Source organism: Lissotriton helveticus, chromosome 6 (assembly GCF_964261635.1).
Source record: "Lissotriton helveticus chromosome 6, aLisHel1.1, whole genome shotgun sequence".
Lineage (NCBI taxonomy): Eukaryota > Metazoa > Chordata > Amphibia > Caudata > Salamandridae > Lissotriton > Lissotriton helveticus.
Genome location: NC_136067.1, coordinates 1099404370 through 1099425950, shown reverse-complemented (window position 1 = coordinate 1099425950; position 21581 = coordinate 1099404370). Strand labels below are relative to the sequence as shown.

At 47.3% G+C, this 21581-nt stretch overlaps 1 protein-coding gene across 1 annotated transcript in view; it reads right to left on the bottom strand.

The window, feature by feature from the left end:
- Positions 1–21581, bottom strand: part of LTBP1 (latent transforming growth factor beta binding protein 1) — a 1223697-nt gene that overhangs the window by 458185 nt on the left and 743931 nt on the right. The window contains exon 9 of the mRNA XM_078648754.1: positions 17855–17926. Coding sequence (XP_078504880.1) covers positions 17855–17926 — 72 coding nt within the window. The remainder of the gene's footprint in view (positions 1–17854; positions 17927–21581) is intronic.

The following is a 21581-nucleotide window of genomic DNA, read 5'->3' as shown; positions in this document are numbered from 1 at the left end:
CAAAGAAAGCAATTAGTGGGATGAGGGAGCAGCGAGGGGCCCCTAAATAGCATTTTAATCTAAGACCTACCGGATACTACACTTCCACTGCGGTTTTGTCGAAAGGTATAAAGAAAACCCTATAAAGTAATAACCTCTTGGCCTCACAGGCGAGCTCGGGGTTCCTGTAAGGCTATAAACCGGCAATAAATCAAGAGTTTGAAAAGATAATTGGCACATTGCTAGGGAAGAAACGGGCTCGAGCACAATCATACCAAAGCGGTTGAAGGAGCTCGCGCACAGATGGGTTTTTGTACAAGTGAGCTTGTAAGTTTAGAGAGTTGCTGCAGTACATCAGCATTTCTCGACCGACGGGAAAAAAAAATCACAGTTTGGGAATTTATGACCCCAACACCAAGAGGCAATGCTTCCACGTACAAGAGCAATGTGAAACAAAGGGTTAATGTGACCCTCATACATTGCTTTACCGTAACTCAGGCGTAAAGCGTTCAGGTTTCTAGGAGGCTAAATGTGCATGTGTAAAGAAGGCGGGTGCGGGGGGGGGGATTTGGAAGGGGAGGGAGGATGGGTGAAGGTTGAGGGAAGATAACAAGGATTTGATTAGTTGCCCTTGGTGATATTTTTTTTAAGGAAAATGTATTTTCACTACATGTCAACTCTTCACAGGCAACCAACTTCTCACCAGGCAGACACTAGTGGGGTAGGGTGGAGTAGTGTAAGGCGAAGAGCAAACAGTGAAGTGACATAAAGGGGAATAGCAGACAGCGGAGTGGCATGCAGTGGAATAATGTACATTATAGTAGCATATAATGAAAGAGCATACAGTGGAGTAACATAGAGTGGAGTGGTGTACAGTGGAGTGCCGTGGAGTGGCAGAGATTGGAATACCGCACAGTAGAGTGGAGATGCGTACAGTGGAGAGGCGTAGAGTGCAGTGGGGTATAGTGGAGCAGCGTACAGTGGAATGACATATATTGTAGTGACGTGCAGTGGAGTGGGGTATAATGTAATCGCATGGAGTCAAATAGGGTACAGTTGAGAGGCATAGAGAGTAGTTGCATACAGTGGAATAGCATGTAAAGGAGTTCTGTAGAGTGGACTGGGATACAGTGGAGTGACGTATAGTGGAGTGGCTTAGAGTGGAATAGCATAGAATGGAGAGTTGCAGAGTGGAGTAGTGTACAGTTGAGTGTGGTAGAGTGTAATAGTGTGCAATGGAGTAGCATAGAGTGCAGTGGTGTAGAGTGGAAAAGTGTACATTAAATGAGGTACAGTGTAGTGGCATACAGACAAATAACATTGAGTGGAGTGTTGTATGCTAGAGTGGCATACAGTGGAATAGCGTATAGTGTAGTGGCATACAGTGGAGTGTCGCAGTGTGTTGAGGCATAAAGTTGAATAGCATAGAGTGTAGGGGAGAGAGTAGAATTGCATATAGTGGAATAGCACAGAGTGGAGTAGAGTGGACTAGCGTAGTGTGCAGTGGCGTAGACATGAGTGGTATAGAGTGGAGTGTCGTGGAGTGGCATAGAGTGGAGTGGTGTAGAGTGGAGTGGGGTAGAGTAGAGTGGCATAAAGTGCAGTGAAGTACAGTTGAGTGGTATATAGGTGAATACCGTATATTAGAGTGGCATACAGTGAAGTGGTGTAGAGTAGAGTGGCAATGAGGTGAATACCATAGAGTGGAGTGCAATACAAAGGAGACGTGTACAGTGGAATAGTGTAGAGTTGGCTGGCATACAATCCATTGGCGTATAGTGCAGTGGCGTAGAGAACAGGTTCTTAGAGATGAGCAACATACAGTATAGTAGTGTACAGTGCTGTAGCATATAGCGGTTTGTATTAGAGTGGAGTGGCATACAGTGAAACAGCTTCAAGTGGAGTGGAGTACACTGGAATGGCATAGAGTGGATTTGTGTACAGTGGCGTGGCATAGGGTAGAGTGACAGAATGAAGTGAGGTACAGTGTAATGGCTTACATTGGAAAGCATAAAGTGGAGTGGGTTACAGTGAAGTGGCGTATAGTGAAATGTGGTAAATTGGAGTGGTGTGTAGTGGCATATAGTGGAATAACATAGAGTGGAGTGGCATATATTGGAGAAGTATCAGCAATGATATACAAGATGCCATGAGTGATGTAATACGTGAGGTCATTAACAATGCATGGCAGGGGCACAGGTTATAGTTAGCTCTGATAACTATAACTGGTGAATTTCAGTGTTTTTATAGTTCAAAACGTTAATGTTATTACTGACATATTCATCTAACTATAACGTTTCTCTAAACTTTGTTTTTTTCAGTGAAAAAAAAATATATTTATATAGGACTTCGTTTCCATAGACAAAGTGTTTTTTTGTTCTGCTAATAACTTTGGTGTTGTTTGATGAATCTTCACGAAATATTGAAAACTAGTTTGCCACTGAATTCAGCTGATGTCTTGAAAGTTTTGGGATGATTCATCAAGTGGGGACCAAGAAAAAGGGGGGGGGGGCACCAAATGCATTTTCCTCATGCAATTTCTCTTAGGGATTTTGCCCAAACTGCTGAACATAATTACACCAAACTTAGCAGAAAGCTAGATCTTCATTCAGAAAGATCTCTTTTTGTGATTCGGTGTAAATCCGTTCAGTAGTTTTGAAGTTATTAAAGAAGAAAGATTTATGGATATCTAGGGGCGTGGAGGATCCCCGTATCCAACAGATATCAAAATTAGATCTGATTGCCTGCAACCACTTCAACCAGGAATATTATTTACAATAGGAATAAACAACATAGAAATATTATTTACATAGGCCCCGAGGGATGGGGTCCCTAAGGCCAATATTGGACCTTGGAGGGGGGCTGAGTGTCCCCCCTCCTACTTTTGAATATGTACTGGGTGGGTCTAAGGGGTTGGGGTCCCTGGGGCAATATTGGCCCGGAAAGGGGGGCTTTGTGCCCCTCCTCCCCCTTCAGACAATAGCCAGATCTGGGAGATGGGGTCTTCCCAATTACGAAAAGATTACGCCCCGAGGATGGGGTCACCAGAGGCCAATATTGGCCCAGGAAGGGGGCTGTGTACCCCTCCCCCTTATACATTTGGCTAAGCCCTGTCAGATGGGGTCTATGGGGACAGAAATCCTCCCAGGGTGGGGTGCTACCTACCCTCCTCCCCATTTAAAATAAGGCCATACCCCAGGAGATGGGTTCCCAGGGTCAAAATTGGCCCAGGAAGGGAGTTGCGTGCCCCGCTCTAAGGTTGGCTGGCTTTGGGGGATTGGCTACAGGGCCGAGACACAGGGCTGGCCCGGCAGCGAACCCCTCAACGTGGCGGCCGTTATTTACTGGAAGTGGATGGCGGGATGGGGAGGAAGGGAAGGTTGTAAATGACAAAAAAAACATACCTTCAGGGTGCGCACACGGCTGGCTGCTGCCTCTTGATCTACTCCCGCCACCTCTCTGTCCGCTCCTGCCGTCTCTCACTCCTCTGGAACAGGAAGCACCCAGGCTCCTGACTCCCCTAGTCAATCACAGCGCTGCAGTGCAGCATTGTGATTGGTCTTAGCGCTGTGGATCGGCACTCAGACGGGGAATCGGGGCCTGGGCATGGTCTGCACTCTGGCTGTAATACAGTCTGGGTGAAGAACATGCAAAGTGTACATGACTGTTATGGTCTGCCCCAGAGGCCCGACCAAACAGTTATGCACACCCTTCTTCCTGGCCTCTGCTCTGCCAGTTTAACCCTGCGCCTCAGCAGGAAACGCAAAGCTAAAATGAAAATAACATTGGTTATTATCATGTTAGTTTTTTTTTTTTAACAACTGCTGGCAGACCAGTGGGGTGACGCTCTTCCGCCATAGCTGTCTCTAGGCCGAGACCTAATAAAAACCTTACAAATTCACAAAAAAACTCTAAGGTTACTGGGGCGTTATAGTTAAGTTCAGAATTTCCACACACAAAACCATAGAAATTTAGCAATTATATTTAGAGTTATCTGAAGAAACTATAACTCACGCCCTAAGGTAACTATAACTCGTGCCATCGTCATGCACTGCTATGTACCCCACATGTTATATCACTCATGACATCTTCTGTGACATCATTGATGATATCAGTGCAATATTTACGTTAAAATTATTGATGAGAAAACTATGAATTGTGGGGGTATGAGTTATAGTTACCCCCTTCGTGAGCCTCTATGAGATACTGTGAACCCAAAAACCCTGGGACTGGTATTTATAATTAGAGGAGTTGGACACATGGCCTCCTCCCCAAACCTCTAGAAGGCCCCAGAGACTCCATCCCTTGGGGACATTTTAATATTGGCCCCCTCCCCAAGCTTCTATTAGGTCTAAGGACCCCATCCCCAGGGGTAATTTATTTTTAGTGGAGGGGGCATCAGACCCCCTTCTCAAGCCATAGATCAGCCCCAGGGACCCCATGCCCCAGAGCCACACCCGAGCAGCATCTCAGGAACTCCTTTCTACAGGACACTGATGTTTTCTACTCTGAAGAGTGCAGGCATACCTCGAAAACCATATGCTGATGAGGGTAGGGCACTTGCAGGATATTGGGGACAGGCCTTAGCCACAGGCATTGCAACTAACTCCATGCTATGCATGGCCAGAGCTCATGCGCAATAGGGGACCCCAACCGCATGCCACACATGGAGATCGACATTTTACTTTATATTATTTTCAAATAAGATTCACTGAAAAAATCAAAGGTTATAGTGAAGTTATAGTTAGGAATTGTAATGATATGTTACTTTACGTTAAAGAAAATGAAATTTACCAAAGAAAACAAAATGTAAAGGGACATTATAGTTAGTTGAACATATCAAATGAAACATACTATTTTAAATGAACAAAACCACTGAACTTCACCAGGTACATCACTCATGGCATGTTCTATGACATCATTGATAACATCTTTGCAACATCTCAAATTACATCATTGATAACTGCACTGTGGGTGTGCGAGTAATAGTTACTTTAGGGCAAGAGTTATATTGACTTGAGAATATATATATATATATTTACATATATATACACACACACATATATCTATATATATATACATGTGTGTGTACATATATATAGGTGTACACACACACACACACGCACATATATATATATCAAAAATGGGGAATAGCCATTACAACGTGTTTTTTACCACAGGTTGCTATAACATCCCATGCGTTACAACGCATGCGATGTTACAACGCGTGGTAAAAATCACGCATACCGTTACATCGCATGCGCTTTTACAACGCATGCGATGTAATGTGTAGTGGCGGCGGCGGTTATCCAAGCCGCTGTGAGGAAACTTAGGCTGTTTCCTCACAACGACTTGCACCAAGCAGGAAGGAGGAAGCAGGAACCGGGAGCAGAGACGGCGACGCTGGAGAGGAGAGAGGTAAGGGGGTTTGAGCTTGGGTTGAGGGTTACTTTTGTAGGGTTTAGGGTAGTGTAAAAGTATTGTTCAAACGTTTGTGTGTTTTTTTTTAACGTTTTAGTTTTGTATTTTTTGTAGTGTAGTGTTGTGTAGTGTTGTAGTGTTTGTTTAGTGTAGTGTATTAGGGATTAGGGTACTGTTGTAGTGATTTAGGTTTTAGGGTAGTGTAGTAGTGTTTGTGTAGTGTAGTGTTTTCGGGATTAGGATAGTGTAGTGTTTTGGGGTTTAGGGTAGTGTAGTAATGTTTGTGTAGTATAGTGTTTTAGGGTTTAGAGTTGTGTAGTGTTTTAGGGTTTAGGGTAGTGTAGTAGTGTTTGTGTAGTGTAGTGTTTTAGGGTTTAGGGTAGTGTTGTAGTGTTTGTGTAGTCTAATGTTGTATGGTTTAGGGCAGTGTAGTCTTTTAGGGTTTAGTGTAGTATAGTAGTGTTTGTATAGTGCTTTAGGGTAGGGTAGTAGTGTTTGTGTAGTGTTTTAGGGTTTAGGGTAGTGTAGTAGTTTTGTGTAGTGTAGTGCTTTAAGGTTTAGGGCAGTGTAGTGTTTTAGGTTTTAGTGTAGTATAGTAGTGTGTGTGTAGTGTAGGGTTTTAGGGCCAGATGTAGGTGGCCCAATACCGGTCGGTAACGGCCAAAATTACCGAATTTCGGCCATTACCGACCGGTATTGGGCATTTGGGATGTAGGTGGCCTAAATTGCAAATTCGGTAATTTACCGATTCGGTATTTTAAGGAATCAGTAAATTCCCGATTCCTTAAAATACCGAATTGGTAAATTACCGAATTTGCAATGTAGGGAGCACTCTTTTCCCATTTTAGGATTCGTTATTTACCACCAACTATAAGTTAGTGGTAAATAAGGAATACCTTTATGTTGGAACCTAATGATGTCAGGTCACCTAGGGTAGCCTGGCCTAGGGTGAGGCAAAAATCAAAAGAGGCACATGTGTAAAGGTTGCAAACCACCCAGCAGTAATCCAATGCAATATCACTCAAAAATGACGCTACACCAATGTTTGGAAAAATACGAGCTTGTTTATAAAAATATTCTTTGCTCTCTTGTCTTCAGAAATCACAGTTCAGTCTATTACATTTATCCATGAAACTATTATGATTTTCAAAGTTGCCAAATCATGTCATTAAGCAGTTTTTCAACTTAACAGCACATTACATTTAGTCATGAGTTTAGTAAATTCCTCAGAATTGCCAAAACAATCACACTACTTGGCTTCCTAACATTGCATCACATTACAGTAGTTCACAAGAAGCAGTGTCTGCACTTCCCTAGAAAAGGTTTGCACATTTACTCCCTCTCCACCACTAACATCCAGAAGAATTAGTGAGCCTTACTCACTTTAGTTGCCCTATAAAAGCTCCTCACCAGATCTAACAAAAGTAAGGGGGAGGGATTGGTATAAAGTAGTCTAATCACAGAGGGGGAACATCCTGCATTGAAAATTATGTCTCAGTAGTTTCTTACAAGAAGCTTGATGGCATTCCCCAGTACCAGCCCAATCCTTGTTTGGCCAACTGGAAGTCTTTGTTCCTTTGAAGGAGACTCTATGGCCTCCAATGTTCCCCTCAAAACCTCCTTACTTCATTTGTGTTGGGCCCCCCGTGGGCCTGTGTTTCTGTCTGGCAGGGGTGGAAGGAACCAATCTTCCCCGGCACTCGATGCGGTCCTTCGCCCCTCCTCCCCTGCTCAAGTCCGCTCCTTCTCGTTGGAGCTTAGGCAGAGAAAGGGGTTTCACAAGCGGAGAAGCGCCAGTGCTCGCTTCCCGCCCGCTTCCTTGGGGATCTCCCGTCAGCCGATCCGCGACGTATCCCCCGCAGCGGTACTACCGCGCATGTGCGGGAGACTAGCGGACCAAGACCGGAGTCTGCCCCGGCCGCCTACCGCTGGTAGTGGCTCTCCCGCGGGCCTGCTCGCTCCTAGGCCCCTCCTGACAGGGAGAACTGAATCCGCCTAGGGCATGCGCAAAGGCGCCCGACTTCCGCACAGCCAGTCCCCTTTTCCTCAGGTCAGTGGCGCCGCCTCACCAACGCGGCCGGTGCCCCAGGGGTCCTGATCACGGCTGAATCGGCGCTGCCACTAGGATTCCGACACCCCTCTCCTTCCTCTGACTCACGAGTGGAAAAGGTGATTCGCCGACTGCACGACCGGTAAGGGACCTCAGGGTCACAAGGGCAGTAACCTACTTTAACCCCCAAGGAGATGGGTAATAGAGATGAATCTCCTCACGTATAAGCTCCCAGTTCTCTATCCTTATCAGGGACCTACTATCTCTCTGTACTGGACAGGGGCTGGTGATAGGGGGGCACTCAGTTCCGTTCTCACAGCAGGGACCTTCGCAGTTCCACAGTCCACTGGCATTAACCCCTTCACCTAACTGTCCAGGGTCAGCAGGACGAAACTAACTCGGCTAGGACAACAGGAATGGGGGGGTTGGTGAACCCAGACAGAGGGCAACCCTTGTAGAGCAGTCCACCCTTCAGGACCCTACCCCTTCCAGACCTCAGCCTTCACTCTAGCTGTTCCTCACTAGCAAGACAAAATGGCTGTCCAGCATTCCGCCTTTTATAGGCTGACCCTCAGAGGTCCAGAAGGTTCTGGAATACCCTATTCTATCCTATGGGACAGGTTCCAGGTATGTCAGTTATGACAGTTGGTAGCCACCATTTTGTGACTCCCAGGAAATTCCTGTAAGGAAAGGCCTCTAGGCCTGAGGTGAAAAATTATGAGGGCGAAAGAGCACCTATCCCCTAGACCAACACCTTGAAAAATCTAGTGGACACAAAAATAAATAAAGGCATGAGGGGCAAAAAGGGGACAAAATAAATGATAAATTGGAGGGACTACGCAAAAAGTCAGACAGGTCTAACACGCGTCCCCCCCAGCTGAAAGTGGGGAGAGCTACCCAACCCCTTGGGAGTCCTCATCACTAAGGCGGAAATACCTAGAGAGACCGTCTGCATTGGCGTGGTCCACTCCAGGTCGGTGTTCCACCCGGAAGTCTATTCCCTGTAGGGAGATGGACCATCTCAGCAACTTGGGATTCTCCCCCTTCATCTGCATCAGCCAACGAAGGGGTCGGTGGTCAGTCTGAACCAGGAAGTGCGAGCCAAACAAGTATGGCCGCAGCTTCTTCAGTGCCCACACCACCGCGAAAGCTTCCCTCTCAATTGCACTCCACTTCTGTTCCCGGGGAAGCAGTCTCCTGGATAGGAAGACTACAGGCTGATCCAGGCCCTCTTCATTCAGTTGCGATAACACTGCCCCAATGCCATGTTCTGATGCATCTGTCTGGACAATGAACTCCTTGGAGAAGTCTGGGGCCCTCAGGACCGGTGCTGCACACATTGCCTGCTTCAGTTTTTCAAACGCTTGCTGACAAGCTTTCGTCCAAACTACCCGTCGAGGTTGTTTCTTTGAGGTGAGCTCTGTGAGGGGCGCTACAATAGTGCCATACCCCTTCACAAAGCGACGGTAGTAGCCTGTGAGGCCCAGGAAAGCTCGGACCTCAGTCTGTGTCTTGGGGGGTTCCCAGGCCATGATTGCCTCAATCTTTGCCTGCAGGGGCTGCACTGTCCCCCTACCCACCAAGTGTCCAAAGTACACAACCGACCCCTGCCCAATCTGGCATTTGCTGGCCTTGATTGTCAATCCAGCCTGTTTCAGGGCCTGGAGAACTGCTTGCAAATGTTGCAAATGGTCCTCCCAACTGCTACTGAAGACAGCAATGTCATCCAGGTAAGCAGCGGAGAAAGCCTCCATTCCGGAGAGGACCTGATTCACCAGCCGCTGAAAAGTGGCAGGGGCTTTTTTGAGCCCAAAGGGCATCACGCAAAATTGGAAGTGTCCCTCAGGCGTGGAGAAGGCTGACCTTTCCTTTGCTCCATCTGTCAAGGAGATCTGCCAGTACCCTGAAGTGAGGTCAAAGGTACTTAGGTATTGGGCAGCTCCTAGCCGGTCAATTAACTCATCCGCCCTAGGGATCCGATGGGCATCAGTTTTTGTAACTGAGTTCAGTCCCCGGTAATCCACACAGAACCTCAGTTCTGGCATGGTGCCCGGTGGAGCGCCTTTTGGCACTAGCACCACCGGACTGGACCAAGGGCTGTTGGAAGGTTCTATAACTCCTAGCTCTAGCATCTTGGCAACCTCTCCATGGATGCTAGCCTTCACCTTGTCGGACAGCCGGTAGGTCTTTGACTTCACTGGTGGGCTGTCCCCTGTGTCCACATCATGGGTACACAGGTGAGTCCTTCCCGGGACAAGGGAGAACAATGTAGAGTACTGCTCCAGTATCTGGCGGCAGTCCTCCCGCTGTTCAGGAGTTAGAGTGGGAGAGAGAATCACTCCCTCCACTGATCCATCCTTTTCCTGAGACGAGAACAAGTCCGGGAGAGGTTCGCTTTCCGCTTCCTCTCCCCCATCAGTCACCATCATTAAGATGACCTCGTGCCTCTCATGGTGGGGTTTGAGCCGGTTGGCATGCAGCACCCGTAGGGGCTGTCGAGGGGTCTTAAGGTCCACCAGGTATGTGGCCTTACCCTTCTTTTCCAACACTTCAAATGGGCCTGTCCAGCGATCCTGGAGGGCACTAAGCTCTCCAGGCTCCATCACCCACACTTTCTGGCCAGGCTCCAGTTCCACCTGGTGAGCATTGTGGTCATACCACTCTTTCATGACTGCCTGGCTGGCCTCCAAGTTGTCAGAAGCTTGCTTCCACAACTTCGCCATTTGGCTCCTGAAGGCCAGCATGTAGCTCACCACATCCTGGGGGGGTTTCCTGGGAGACTTTTCCCAACCATCCTTCACCAGGCTGAGAGGACCGCGTACAGGGTGCCCATACAGAAGTTCAAAGGGGCTGAAGCCCACTCCCTTCTGTGGCACTTCCCTGTAGGAGAATAGCAAACAGGGTAGGAGGACGTCCCATTTCCTCCGCAGGCTTTCAGGCAGACTTCTGATCATGCCCTTCAAGGTCTGGTTGAACCTCTCGACCAGTCCATTTGACTGGGGGTGATAAGGAGTGGTGAACCGGTAAGTCACTCCACACTCCTTCCACATTGCCCGCATGTAAGCTGACATAAAGTTGGTCCCCCTGTCAGACACAACTTCTTTGGGGAAACCCACTCGGGAAAAAATCCCCATTAGGGCCCTAGCCACCACAGGTGCAGTGACAGTCCTCAGAGGGATTGCCTCTGGGTACCGTGTGGCATGATCCACCAGAACCAGGATAAACCTGTGACCAGCTGTTGTCGGTGGGTCCAATGGCCCTACAATGTCGATGCCCACCCTTTCAAAGGGGGTGCTAACGACTGGAAGTGGTTCCAGGGGAGCTTTCAGCTTCACCCCTGTTTTCCCACTGGCCTGGCAGGATACACATGTCCGACAGTAGGTGTTGGACGCCACTTTCATCTGAGGCCAGTAAAAGTGGAGGACAAGCCGAGCAAAGGTCTTGTCCTGCCCTAAGTGTCCTGCCAAGGGTATAGCATGAGCCAATTCCAGCAGAAAGGCTCGGTATTGTTGCGGGACTACCAAGGCCCTTGATGAACCAGGTAAGGGTACCTTGGGTTCACTGTAGAGGAGTCCACCCTCCCAGTAAATATTGTAGTGTCCCGTAACATCACCTGCTGCCTGGGCTTCAGCCTGTCGCCTCAGTCCCTCAAGGGTAGGGCACTCCCTCTGCCCCTTACAGAATTCCTCTCTGGTAGGCCCTCCCTCCACATGCCACTCAGCAGGGATGGGTAGGTCCTCTAGAGAGACTACTTCCCCCTCCACGGACTCCTGGTCCACCACCGCAGGTGGCCGATCTGTCACATGGGGTGTGGAAGCCGAAGTAGGCTCTTCCTGTCTTCGGATCTGTCCCTTTTTGGCAGCGGGTTGGGCCATTGTTCCAGGCTCCAACCCAGGCGAACTCCCTCTCCGGGCAGTCGCAGACCTTGTGCTCACACAGGCCCAGTCAGGTGTACCCAGCATCGCAGAGTGCGTCCGGTATTCCACCTCTCTCCAAGCGTTGTGCTCCATATCATTCCCCAGCAGACAATCAACTGGCACGGCAGGGCTTACGGCAACTCGAAGTGAACCTGCAACCCCTTCCCACTCAAAGGGAACCTCAGCCACGGGATAGTGGCCCATTCTGCCGTCAGCCATCGCGGCGGGGTGGAGTACATTGGGAACCACCTGCTCTGGAGACACCAGTTGACTTCTCACCATAGTCATACTGGCTCCTGTATCTCTCAGAGCCTCCCCTCTCTGGCCATTGATGGTGATCCATTGCCCATACCTCACAGTATTTGGGGGCACCTGGATCTTAGGAACCATCTCCCGTTCTCCCAGGGACACTAAGGTGACACCCGCCCACTCACCCCCCTTATCTAAGGGCAACTCCTCCCCGAGCGCTACACTAGCTACTCCCGGTGGTTTTCCTCCGGTGGGAGGGGGTGGTCTCTTTGGGCATCTGACATCTCCCTTATAATGTCCAACACCACCACACTCAAAGCAGTGGAGAACCCTTGGCTGCTGGCTTTGGCCAGGATTAGGGTTCCTGGGCGGGTTTGCCTTAGGGGTGAAACCTGTTCCCTTTCCCTGGAAATTGTTTTGGGGACCTTTAGAGAACTTCCTCTTTTTATCTCCCCCCTCCTTCTTCTGAGGGGCGCCCTGTCCGGCCTTTTGGGAATCCCCTCCAGTCCCCTTTGAGGACACCCGGGTACTTGCCCAGATGTCCGCCTCCTCTGCAAGCTTCCGGGGATTGGTCAGCTTGCTGTCCACCAGGTGTTGGCGCAGCTCAGGAAAGCATTTCTCGAGGAGGTGCTCTTTCAAAAATAGATCATACAACCCCTCATAATCCTTCACCTCACTGCCCTTTACCCAGCCCTCTAATGCCTTTCTTGCATAATCAAGGAAGTCCACCCAGTTCTGGGTGTTTAACTTGTGGCTCCCCCTGAACTTCTGGCGATACCTTTCTGGGGTAAGCCCAAACTTCCTTACCAATGCTAGCTTCATGGTGGGGTAGTTGGTTTTCTCCTCTGGTTCCAGGGCCAGCAAGGTGTCCCGACCAGTAGGAGGCATGTACTTATACAAACCACCCCCCAGTGCTTCTCCTGCACCCCATGGGCTCTTAGGGAGACCTCATAGGCAGCCAACCATTTGGCTATGTCATCCCCCTGACTATAGCTAGCAATGAGGTCTTTAGGCAAATAGGGTCTGGACTCCCTGGCTGTTTCTTTGGATTCGCTGCCACCATTCATCACAGGAGAGGACCCCCGTTGCAGGGTCTGGAGTTCTAACTCTTTCAACCTGAACTCATGAGCCATCCTCCGCTCTTCCTTCTCCTGCTCCAGCTTAGCCAACTCCCATTTTAATTTTCTCATTTCCCTCCTGTCAGTGAGCTCTGCTTCGGTCAAGCTTCCCCCGGAGTCACTACTGCCCCTCCTGGAGTAGGACACTGGTCCTGGGAGTAGGTTTTCCCCCTCCGAGTGGAATAATCCATCTATCTCCACAACCGTGTCCCGGTATGTCCACATCCTCCTCCTTCCCTTCTTTGTGTGCTTCCACCCAAGCCCTTAGACTGGTCTGGAGTTCCCCCTTCCTGGCACCATGCTTAAAAAATACCCCCATTTGTTGGCAGAAATCTTTTAGTTGGGCCACAGAATAAGTGTCCAGTTTTTCCAGTGCAAATTCCATTTTGCAAAAGGCAATACAAAGTTACACACACAAGGAAATTTGAGTTGCAAGGGCAACCTGAAGCTACCTCCACCCCACCACCAGGAACAAATTTGGAAAAAAGAAACAAAATAAAAATTAGGAGGGCCGCTAGGAGAAAACTCCTGGTGTAGGCTAGTGGATTACACTCAATTACTACAGAGTAGTTGCAACCACAGTCAAGATCCCACCGCTAGACACCAACTTGTTGGAACCTAATGATGTCAGGTCACCTAGGGTAGTCTGGCCTAGGGTGAGGCAAAAATCAAAAGAGGCACATGTGTAAAAGTTGCAAACCACCCAGCAGTAATCCAATGCAATATCACTCAAAAATGACGCTACACCAATGTTTGGAAAAATATGAGCTTGTTTATAAAAATATTCTTTGCTCTCTTGTCTTCAGAAATCACAGTTCAGTCTATTACATTTATCCATGAAACTATTATGATTTTCAAAGTTGCCAAATCATGTCATTAAGCAGTTTTTCAACTTAACAGCACATTACATTTAGTCATGAGTTTAGTAAATTCCTCAGAATTGCCAAAACAATCACACTACTTGGCTTTCTAACATTGCATCACATTACAGTAGTTCACAAGAAGCAGTGTCTGCAATTCCCTAGAAAAGGTTTGCACATTTACTCCCTCTCCACCACTAACATCCAGAAGAATTAGTGAGCCTTACTCACTTTAGTTGCCCTATAAAAGCTCCTCACCAGATCTAACAAAAGTAAGGGGGAGGGATTGGTATAAAGTAGTCTAATCACAGAGGGGGAACATCCTGCATTGAAAATTATGTCTCAGTAGTTTCTTACAAGAAGCTTAATGGCATTCCCCAGTACCAGCCCAATCCTTGTTTGGCCAACTGGAAGTCTTTGTTCCTTTGAAGGAGACTCTATGGCCTCCAACGTTCCCCTCAAAACCTCCTTACTTCATTTGTGTTGGGCCCCCCGTGGGCCTGTGTTTCTGTCTGGCAGGGGTGGAAGGAACCAATCTTCCCCGGCACTCGATGCGGTCCTTCGCCCCTCCTCCCCTGCTCAAGTCCGCTCCTTCTCGTTGGAGCTTAGGCAGAGAAAGGGGTTTCACAAGCGGAGAAGCGCCAGTGCTCGCTTCCCGCCCGCTTCCTTGGGGATCTCCCGTCAGCTGATCCGCGACGTATCCCCCGCAGCGGTACTACCGCGCATGTGCGGGGGACTAGCGGACCAAGACCGGAGTCTGCCCCGGCCGCCTACCGCTGGTAGTGGCTCTCCCGCGGGCCTGCTCGCTCCTAGGCCCCTCCTGACAGGGAGAACTGAATCCGCCTAGGGCATGCGCAAAGGCGCCCGACTTCCGCACAGCCAGTCCCCTTTTCCTCAGGTCAGTGGCGCCGCCTCACCAACGCGGCCGGTGCCCCAGGGGTCCTGATCACGGCTGAATCGGCGCTGCCACTAGGATTCCGACACCCCTCTCCTTCCTCTGACTCACGAGTGGAAAAGGTGATTCGCCGACTGCACGACCGGTAAGGGACCTCAGGGTCACAAGGGCAGTAACCTACTTTAACCCCCAAGGAGATGGGTAATAGAGATGAATCTCCTCACGTATAAGCTCCCAGTTCTCTATCCTTATCAGGGACCTACTATCTCTCTGTACTGGACAGGGGCTGGTGATAGGGGGGCACTCAGTTCCGTTCTCACAGCAGGGACCTTCGCAGTTCCACAGTCCACTGGCATTAACCCCTTCACCTAACTGTCCAGGGTCAGCAGGACGAAACTAACTCGGCTAGGACAACAGGAATGGGGGGGTTGGTGAACCCAGACAGAGGGCAACCCTTGTAGAGCAGTCCACCCTTCAGGACCCTACCCCTTCCAGACCTCAGCCTTCACTCTAGCTGTTCCTCACTAGCAAGACAAAATGGCTGTCCAGCATTCCGCCTTTTATAGGCTGACCCTCAGAGGTCCAGAAGGGACCAGAAGGTTCTGGAATACCCTATTCTATCCTATGGGACAGGTTCCAGGTATGTCAGTTATGACAGTTGGTAGCCACCATTTTGTGACTCCCAGGAAATTCCTGTAAGGAAAGGCCTCTAGGCCTGAGGTTGAAAATTATGAGGGCGAAAGAGCACCTATCCCCTAGACCAACACCTTGAAAAATCTAGTGGACACAAAAATAAATAAAGGCATGAGGGGCAAAAAGGGGACAAAATAAATAATAAATTGGAGGGACTACGCAAAAAGTCAGACAGGTCTAACACTTTAAAAATGCAAATCAGTGCATTTTCAACTGTGTCATGTGGCAGACATACATGCCCTTAGGGCATGTATGTCTGCCACATATGCACACAAGCACGATTCAGGGGTGCAACACGGTGTCAAAGTGACACCCTGGCACCCTTGAATGCATCCCCCATTTTACCGAATCGGTATTTACCGATTCGGTAATTGCCATTCATTCCTATGGGCCTCCAGTCCCATAGGAATGAATAGTGGGTGGTGAAAAAGTTAATATAGACAAACTTAAAGTATATATAATTTTATGCTGGGCTGCACCTTTAAAAAGTTTCACAAAGCACGCTTATGATTTTGCATATTTGTCCATTTATGACAGAGCATAGAATTTGATATACAGTCAAACATTGTATATGCACACAGGTTGTCCTGTCCCTTCTGTAGCACTCCACCCCAACACCTCATGGGTAGAGCTGGGTTGATCAGATACAAGCATTTGCTAAGTGTAAATGGAGCTGATATTAAACAGAATTACAGGACTGCCCCCAGCCCTGCTAATGAGTGTGAATGATATTTTAAATTCAGCACCAAACATCAGAATTCCTTATAATGGCAACTAAAGAGCAGTCGCGGCCTGTCCCTAGCCAAAGTGGCGGGGCGGGCCGGAGGAGGGGGCTGGGGGGTCAGAATAAAAAAGAAATAAACTTACCTGATCGCCGCCACCTCTGCCATTTGCTCCATCCTGCTCTCCCTTCTTCTGGGACAGCCTCCCAGACTGCACTGCAGCCAATCATGATGCTGCAGGAAAGCAGCATCAGGATTGGCCTGAGTGCTACAACTTTGCGCTCCCAGGCAGATTGTGAGCCTGGGCCTGATTTCGCCAGCCCCAGCAACGCAGCTGGAGCTGGAGAAAGCTTCACTGCGCATGAGGTGTTTGGTCGGCCTGAAACGGCGCACTACCTCACCATTGTGCTATCCCAATGGACTTGCTCTCAAGGCTCATCAGAGTCCTGGGGTGGGTGCAGGGTGATTAAATAAAAGATAATAAAACCAGCCGCGGTCGGTAGGGGAGTACCTGCCGGGGCGGTGACATGGGGAGGGGGAGGGGCAGGGTGGGGGTTAGTAATGTATGGATAATGGAGGTTTGCAGGTAAGTAAACATTTAAATAAATCAAACGAATTTCGTTGCGCGCACTGCATTGCATTTGGGGATGCAGTGCACGCAATGAAATTCGTTTGATTCGCTGATTACTAACCCCCAACCTGCCCCTCCCCCTCCCCATGTCACCGCCCCGGCAGGTACTCCCCTACCGACCGCGGCTGAATAAAACGGGTTAGAAACCCATTTTATTAACGTTTTATTTGCGGCTGGTGGAGGGGGGTCTCTTCCGCCCTAAAGTAAGGCCCGCCGCTACTACAGAGTCTTTCTCTGAATAACAGGCTTCAGAAACACTCAGTCCTGCAGGCAGACTTTGAGTCACTCGAGTGGCAGGTTCATTCCAGCAATCGACCACAGAATCTCACTCCAGCAGCAAACAATAAAGCCACTCACATAAGCAATATCCAAAAGAAATTTTGAATTCAGCACCTGTGCTTCATGTATCAACAGTAGGCCATTGAGACTCCAAAAACAGGCCTTTGATAGTCCAAATCCATACTTTCTCCAGCAGCAGAACTCTCTGTCTCTCAATAGAGAATACATTTTTAGTTCTTTAGGGAGAGTCACTGAGCTGAAGGAGCAATTTCTAAGCATCATGCCCCAAACCTACAACATGATCTGAACAAGAATCCGAAGAAAGAAAGTTCTGGCTTTACTCACCATCAGCATGCCGCATCACGGAAATTCTCTTCTTAATGATATTAAAAACAATGTAGACTGGCCACAGTAAACTTTTATGTTTAGAACTGTAGATAATGGTTCACTCTAGTTTTTAAGTAAGAAAGGTTGCCCATCTAACTTTTACATAATACAACACAAGTGGTAGGTACGAGAGATGATCTTCAGATACTCCATTAAAAAATTCACACACCCTTCCTCTGAGCATATGCAAACAAAAATATCCATTCAAGCAAAATCATGTTCTTTGTTCTAGTCCTCCGCAAACGACATATGACATTGAGAAACATGCTTAGCTTAGCTAACTTACAGGCACTGATTTAAACAAAAGTGAGACATCTGTGCCTCAAATGCTAAAGTATGATCATAACTAGACATTTTTCTTCATAAAAAAGAGAGTGGGTGGCCGCAGTGTGAAGGAGGTAGAACATCAGCATCACTGTAGAGCTGCAACCATGCCCATGTCCTGTTCTATCTCAATGTTCAAATCCTTGTGATTCCCTCAGTGGACCCTTATCCTAAGCATTTTTGGACCTCCATATTAGTTTCAAAAACCCTGTTTAGGAAGGTCCAACAAGTAGTGCAGTATACATTCTGGTTGTGTATCACTGTTGAATTAGTAAGCACAGCAAAATGTGAGTCTCTTGCGTACTTAGTATATGCTACACAATTCTTACCTTGACAAAAGGTGGCATTGATCCTCTTGTATCCTTGTGGACATTCCAGGGGCTGTCCATAGTTTGGGTAGGCTGCAAAGAAGGGAAATGAAATTAGGGCTACAGAGAAGGTGGCACAAATAAAAAAAACTCGAGTCTAAATTAATGCCTAAATCAATGGAAATATAATCTTGTCTACAAAATTACTGACGACTGAATACAGCTATAACACTTGAGTCAATATACTGACAAGGCCTGGCAAAGCATTGCTCCATGTTCTACAAGCAGTGCATGGGGCACCATACAATATATTTATTTTCTATTTGTTTCTCAAAATGTGTGTTATTGTTGTGTTGTGTTAGGTCGACAAACTGACAGTAATACAGAAAATTATAAGCATTCAAACTGAAAGTTCAATTAGGAAGGGCTTACATATTGAAAAATTGGGATCAGGAATGGATGTGAGTGCACTGTGATCATCCACCGAAATATGTAATTGAGAGAGACCCTTGTTTTAGACATGCATTGAGCTACATACCTGATCATCAGATTTCTCAGCCCTATCGAATTGGATGAATGGCACACTTTATAGAGGACGTTATGTCCTCTGTTTGAGCCTTTCCATGAGAAAATTGTCTAGGAAGGCATTGGGTGGGGTCAAAAATTGTCCATTTATATAAGAAATTCAAAGGTGGGAAACAACACTTGGACAATATCCCTAATTTACTACACTATGTAAGTTCCTCCACTTCAAATGTCTACACTACACATATAAATAGTTCTTAAAGAGTTTAATTGGATTTTCCTCAAATGAATAAATATTATCTCTAAAAGACCCTCAAAGAGTTGGAGTGCCATTGCATGAGCTGTTATCTTGTTGGGCCCAGGCCTTACCAATGGCATGTGGTGTTTCTCAGAGCTTCAAGATTTATTGATGGTAGACTCACTGATATTGGCATTAGGAGTCTGTATCTTACTCACTATCTGGTAGCAGGTGGTCCTATATGTAGTCCCAGTTAGACTACAGATGTATCCAAATGGCCCACGGGCATAATGCATGAGTATGGTTGTGAATCAATAGCTTGCTCTGCTGGTCCTCATGCTGGACATTGTTGGCCAACCAATCACACATTCTGAAATTGCAGTACACATTTTATAAGTCTGTTGTAAGCCAGAAGTACCCCTTATATCTTGATTTCGTGAATAAGTAGTTGTAGTAGTAATAATCTTTATTTTTGTTTTGATAAAAGTTTAGTAAGCCAGGAGTACTACAAGAGTAAGTCACAATTGCGAACAAACCAATCTTTCTGAGTCAGTTCCTGTGTCTTTGTCATCCTTTTTTTGGGGAGTCTGTGTCCTTCTATGCTACACTACAGTTCTTCTGTGACCGGATCTGTTTTTCCTATTCTTACTTAGTGTACCTTATTTTTAGTTATTTTTTAGAGTTTTATACTGCACGAACTAGACCCGAGACATCGGGTATAAGAGCGCTTTACATGAGGACCAGTTTCTTACAGAAGAACATAAAAATTTTTGGTAGGCATGGGGAGATTAAGGGGCATATTACCAAGCAATAGCGATAATTATCGCTATTGCTTGGTTAGAGACAAAATGTTACCGCTGAGCTGCGGCGATTTTTATCGCAGATAAACCTTGGTATTACCAAGGTTTATCGCAAATGCGATAAAAAACGGCCGCAATGCATGAATATCGCTGAAAAGTCCGCGATATTCATGCATTACCGAGCTAATGCTCTTAGCCATGTTATCCACCTCCCATTGGATAACATGGCTAAGAACTGCTCAGGGCAGGTGTGGAGAGGCAGTGGAGAAGCGTGGCTCAGTGGTTAGAGGCGGCAGACCCGGAAGCTGAGATCGACCGTGGACCAGGGTTCGATTCCCTGCCTCGGCGGGTCTCGGGCTCAAAAATTCCACGGACTCGACAATTCTCGCTCCGGTGCCTACTCGAATCATGGGGTCACACTCTGCAACTCTGGGCAATAGCTTGCTTAATCTCCACTACGGCCCCTCGCGGCGGGATGCCTGGCTTTCACCTTGTGGACACCCTGCCGGGGTTTCTCACAGGGGAATACCAGGACGGGTTCCCTAAGCAAGCGCCAGGATGCCCTTTGGGTGACAGGTTTGTGCTATATAAGTACACCTACATTTGGAGATAGCGATGTTAGCGACTGTTTCCAGTCGCTAACATCTTGGCACGCCCACTTTGCAAGTCATTAATGATAAATATCACTGACATGCAAAGTGGGGCCCAAGATGGTCGCTATCTCCTACTAGCTGTCGCTTACTGGTGTTAGCGACAGCTAGGTAATAGGGAGATACTTTTATATCCGCTTTCTTGGCTTTTAAAGCCAAAAAAGCGGAGATAAACCCCCTTGAAAATATGCCCCTAAGTGTTTTGCCCAGAATCACAGGATGTTAAGCATTGTTGAAAAGACTCGAACCTGGTTCCCCAGCTTCAAAGTCGACCGCTCTAGCCGTAAGGCTACATCCTCTCCCGAACGTGTTTCCTAAGATCTTGGCCAGTGTTTTGTTCCACTGTAGCATTTTCCCTTTCTCTCATGGCCTTGTCCCTTCACATGCTTTCTGTTCCGATCACAGCTTTCTCTCTCACCAACATCATGATGTCTGCCTTGCTGCATAGGCACCCCCACATGACTTAAGCCTTATGTCTGTGCCCTTCTCTCTCTGTATCTGTGTTTCTACATGTGTGTGCGTCCCAATCTCTGTGTATGGCTCTGTGAGCTTCACTTCCAACTTGATTATCTTCTTATTCCCAAGTCTTAATCTTTTGTATGTTTATGCGAGTCCTTCATCACTGCTTCTCTATCCTTGTATTCCATTATCTTTGCACCGTCTGTGTTATGTAGTCGGTGGTCACTATTTTCTTAAATGATCTTCCTTATTTCACCCACCCTATTCCACCCACACCGTCGCAGCATGCTGCATGCTTTTATATTATTAGTAATATATGTATTTAAATACGGTGTGGTCCATTTTAACTATGGTGGCCGCAGTTATTTCATTAATTAATTTATGATGCCGTCCGCATTCACTTTAGCGGGCTCGCTTATTTATTTATTTAACTTACAGTGCGACCGATTTCACTTTAGTGGCCGTGCTACAGAATCTTTCTGATTAGTTTTTTTTTCAGTTAACAAAAACAAAATTGTGTTCTATGTAGTGCTTGCAATATCACAGTTTGCCATTCTGGAGAACTGCAAAGAACAAATATTCCTACAAGTCAACTCCTTCATGTGAGCGCGTATGTAGGCATCCATAATCCACAGAGTGAGTGTGTACATAAGTGTATGGATTACCTTACTGAGACTCACTCGCTCTCGAACATGCACACCTAAGATATGTTTATACCATGCCTCTCTGTAGAAAAGGGAAATGGAATGTTTCAGCTAAATATCTCAATGTTAGGTGCTGTTATTTAAATGCTCTATTAAATATAGTTCATATATGCGGATCCTGTCATCGGTGCCTGGTTGTTCGGGGTCTAGGGGCCGGTGATTCAGTGGTTCCTGAAATGTTGCTGCGTGCCTTGTGCCCTTTGGGTTTCGGCTTGAATCACAATGACTTACGGGGGGGTTGTTGTGCGAACAGCAGTTTACATCCCACTGGACCATATATTAGAAGATCCTGAAAGGCACCATTTGTGTGATTATGTTCATTAATGAAAAGTTGACACGTTACCAAAAATAAATATCATTTTCTCAAATTTT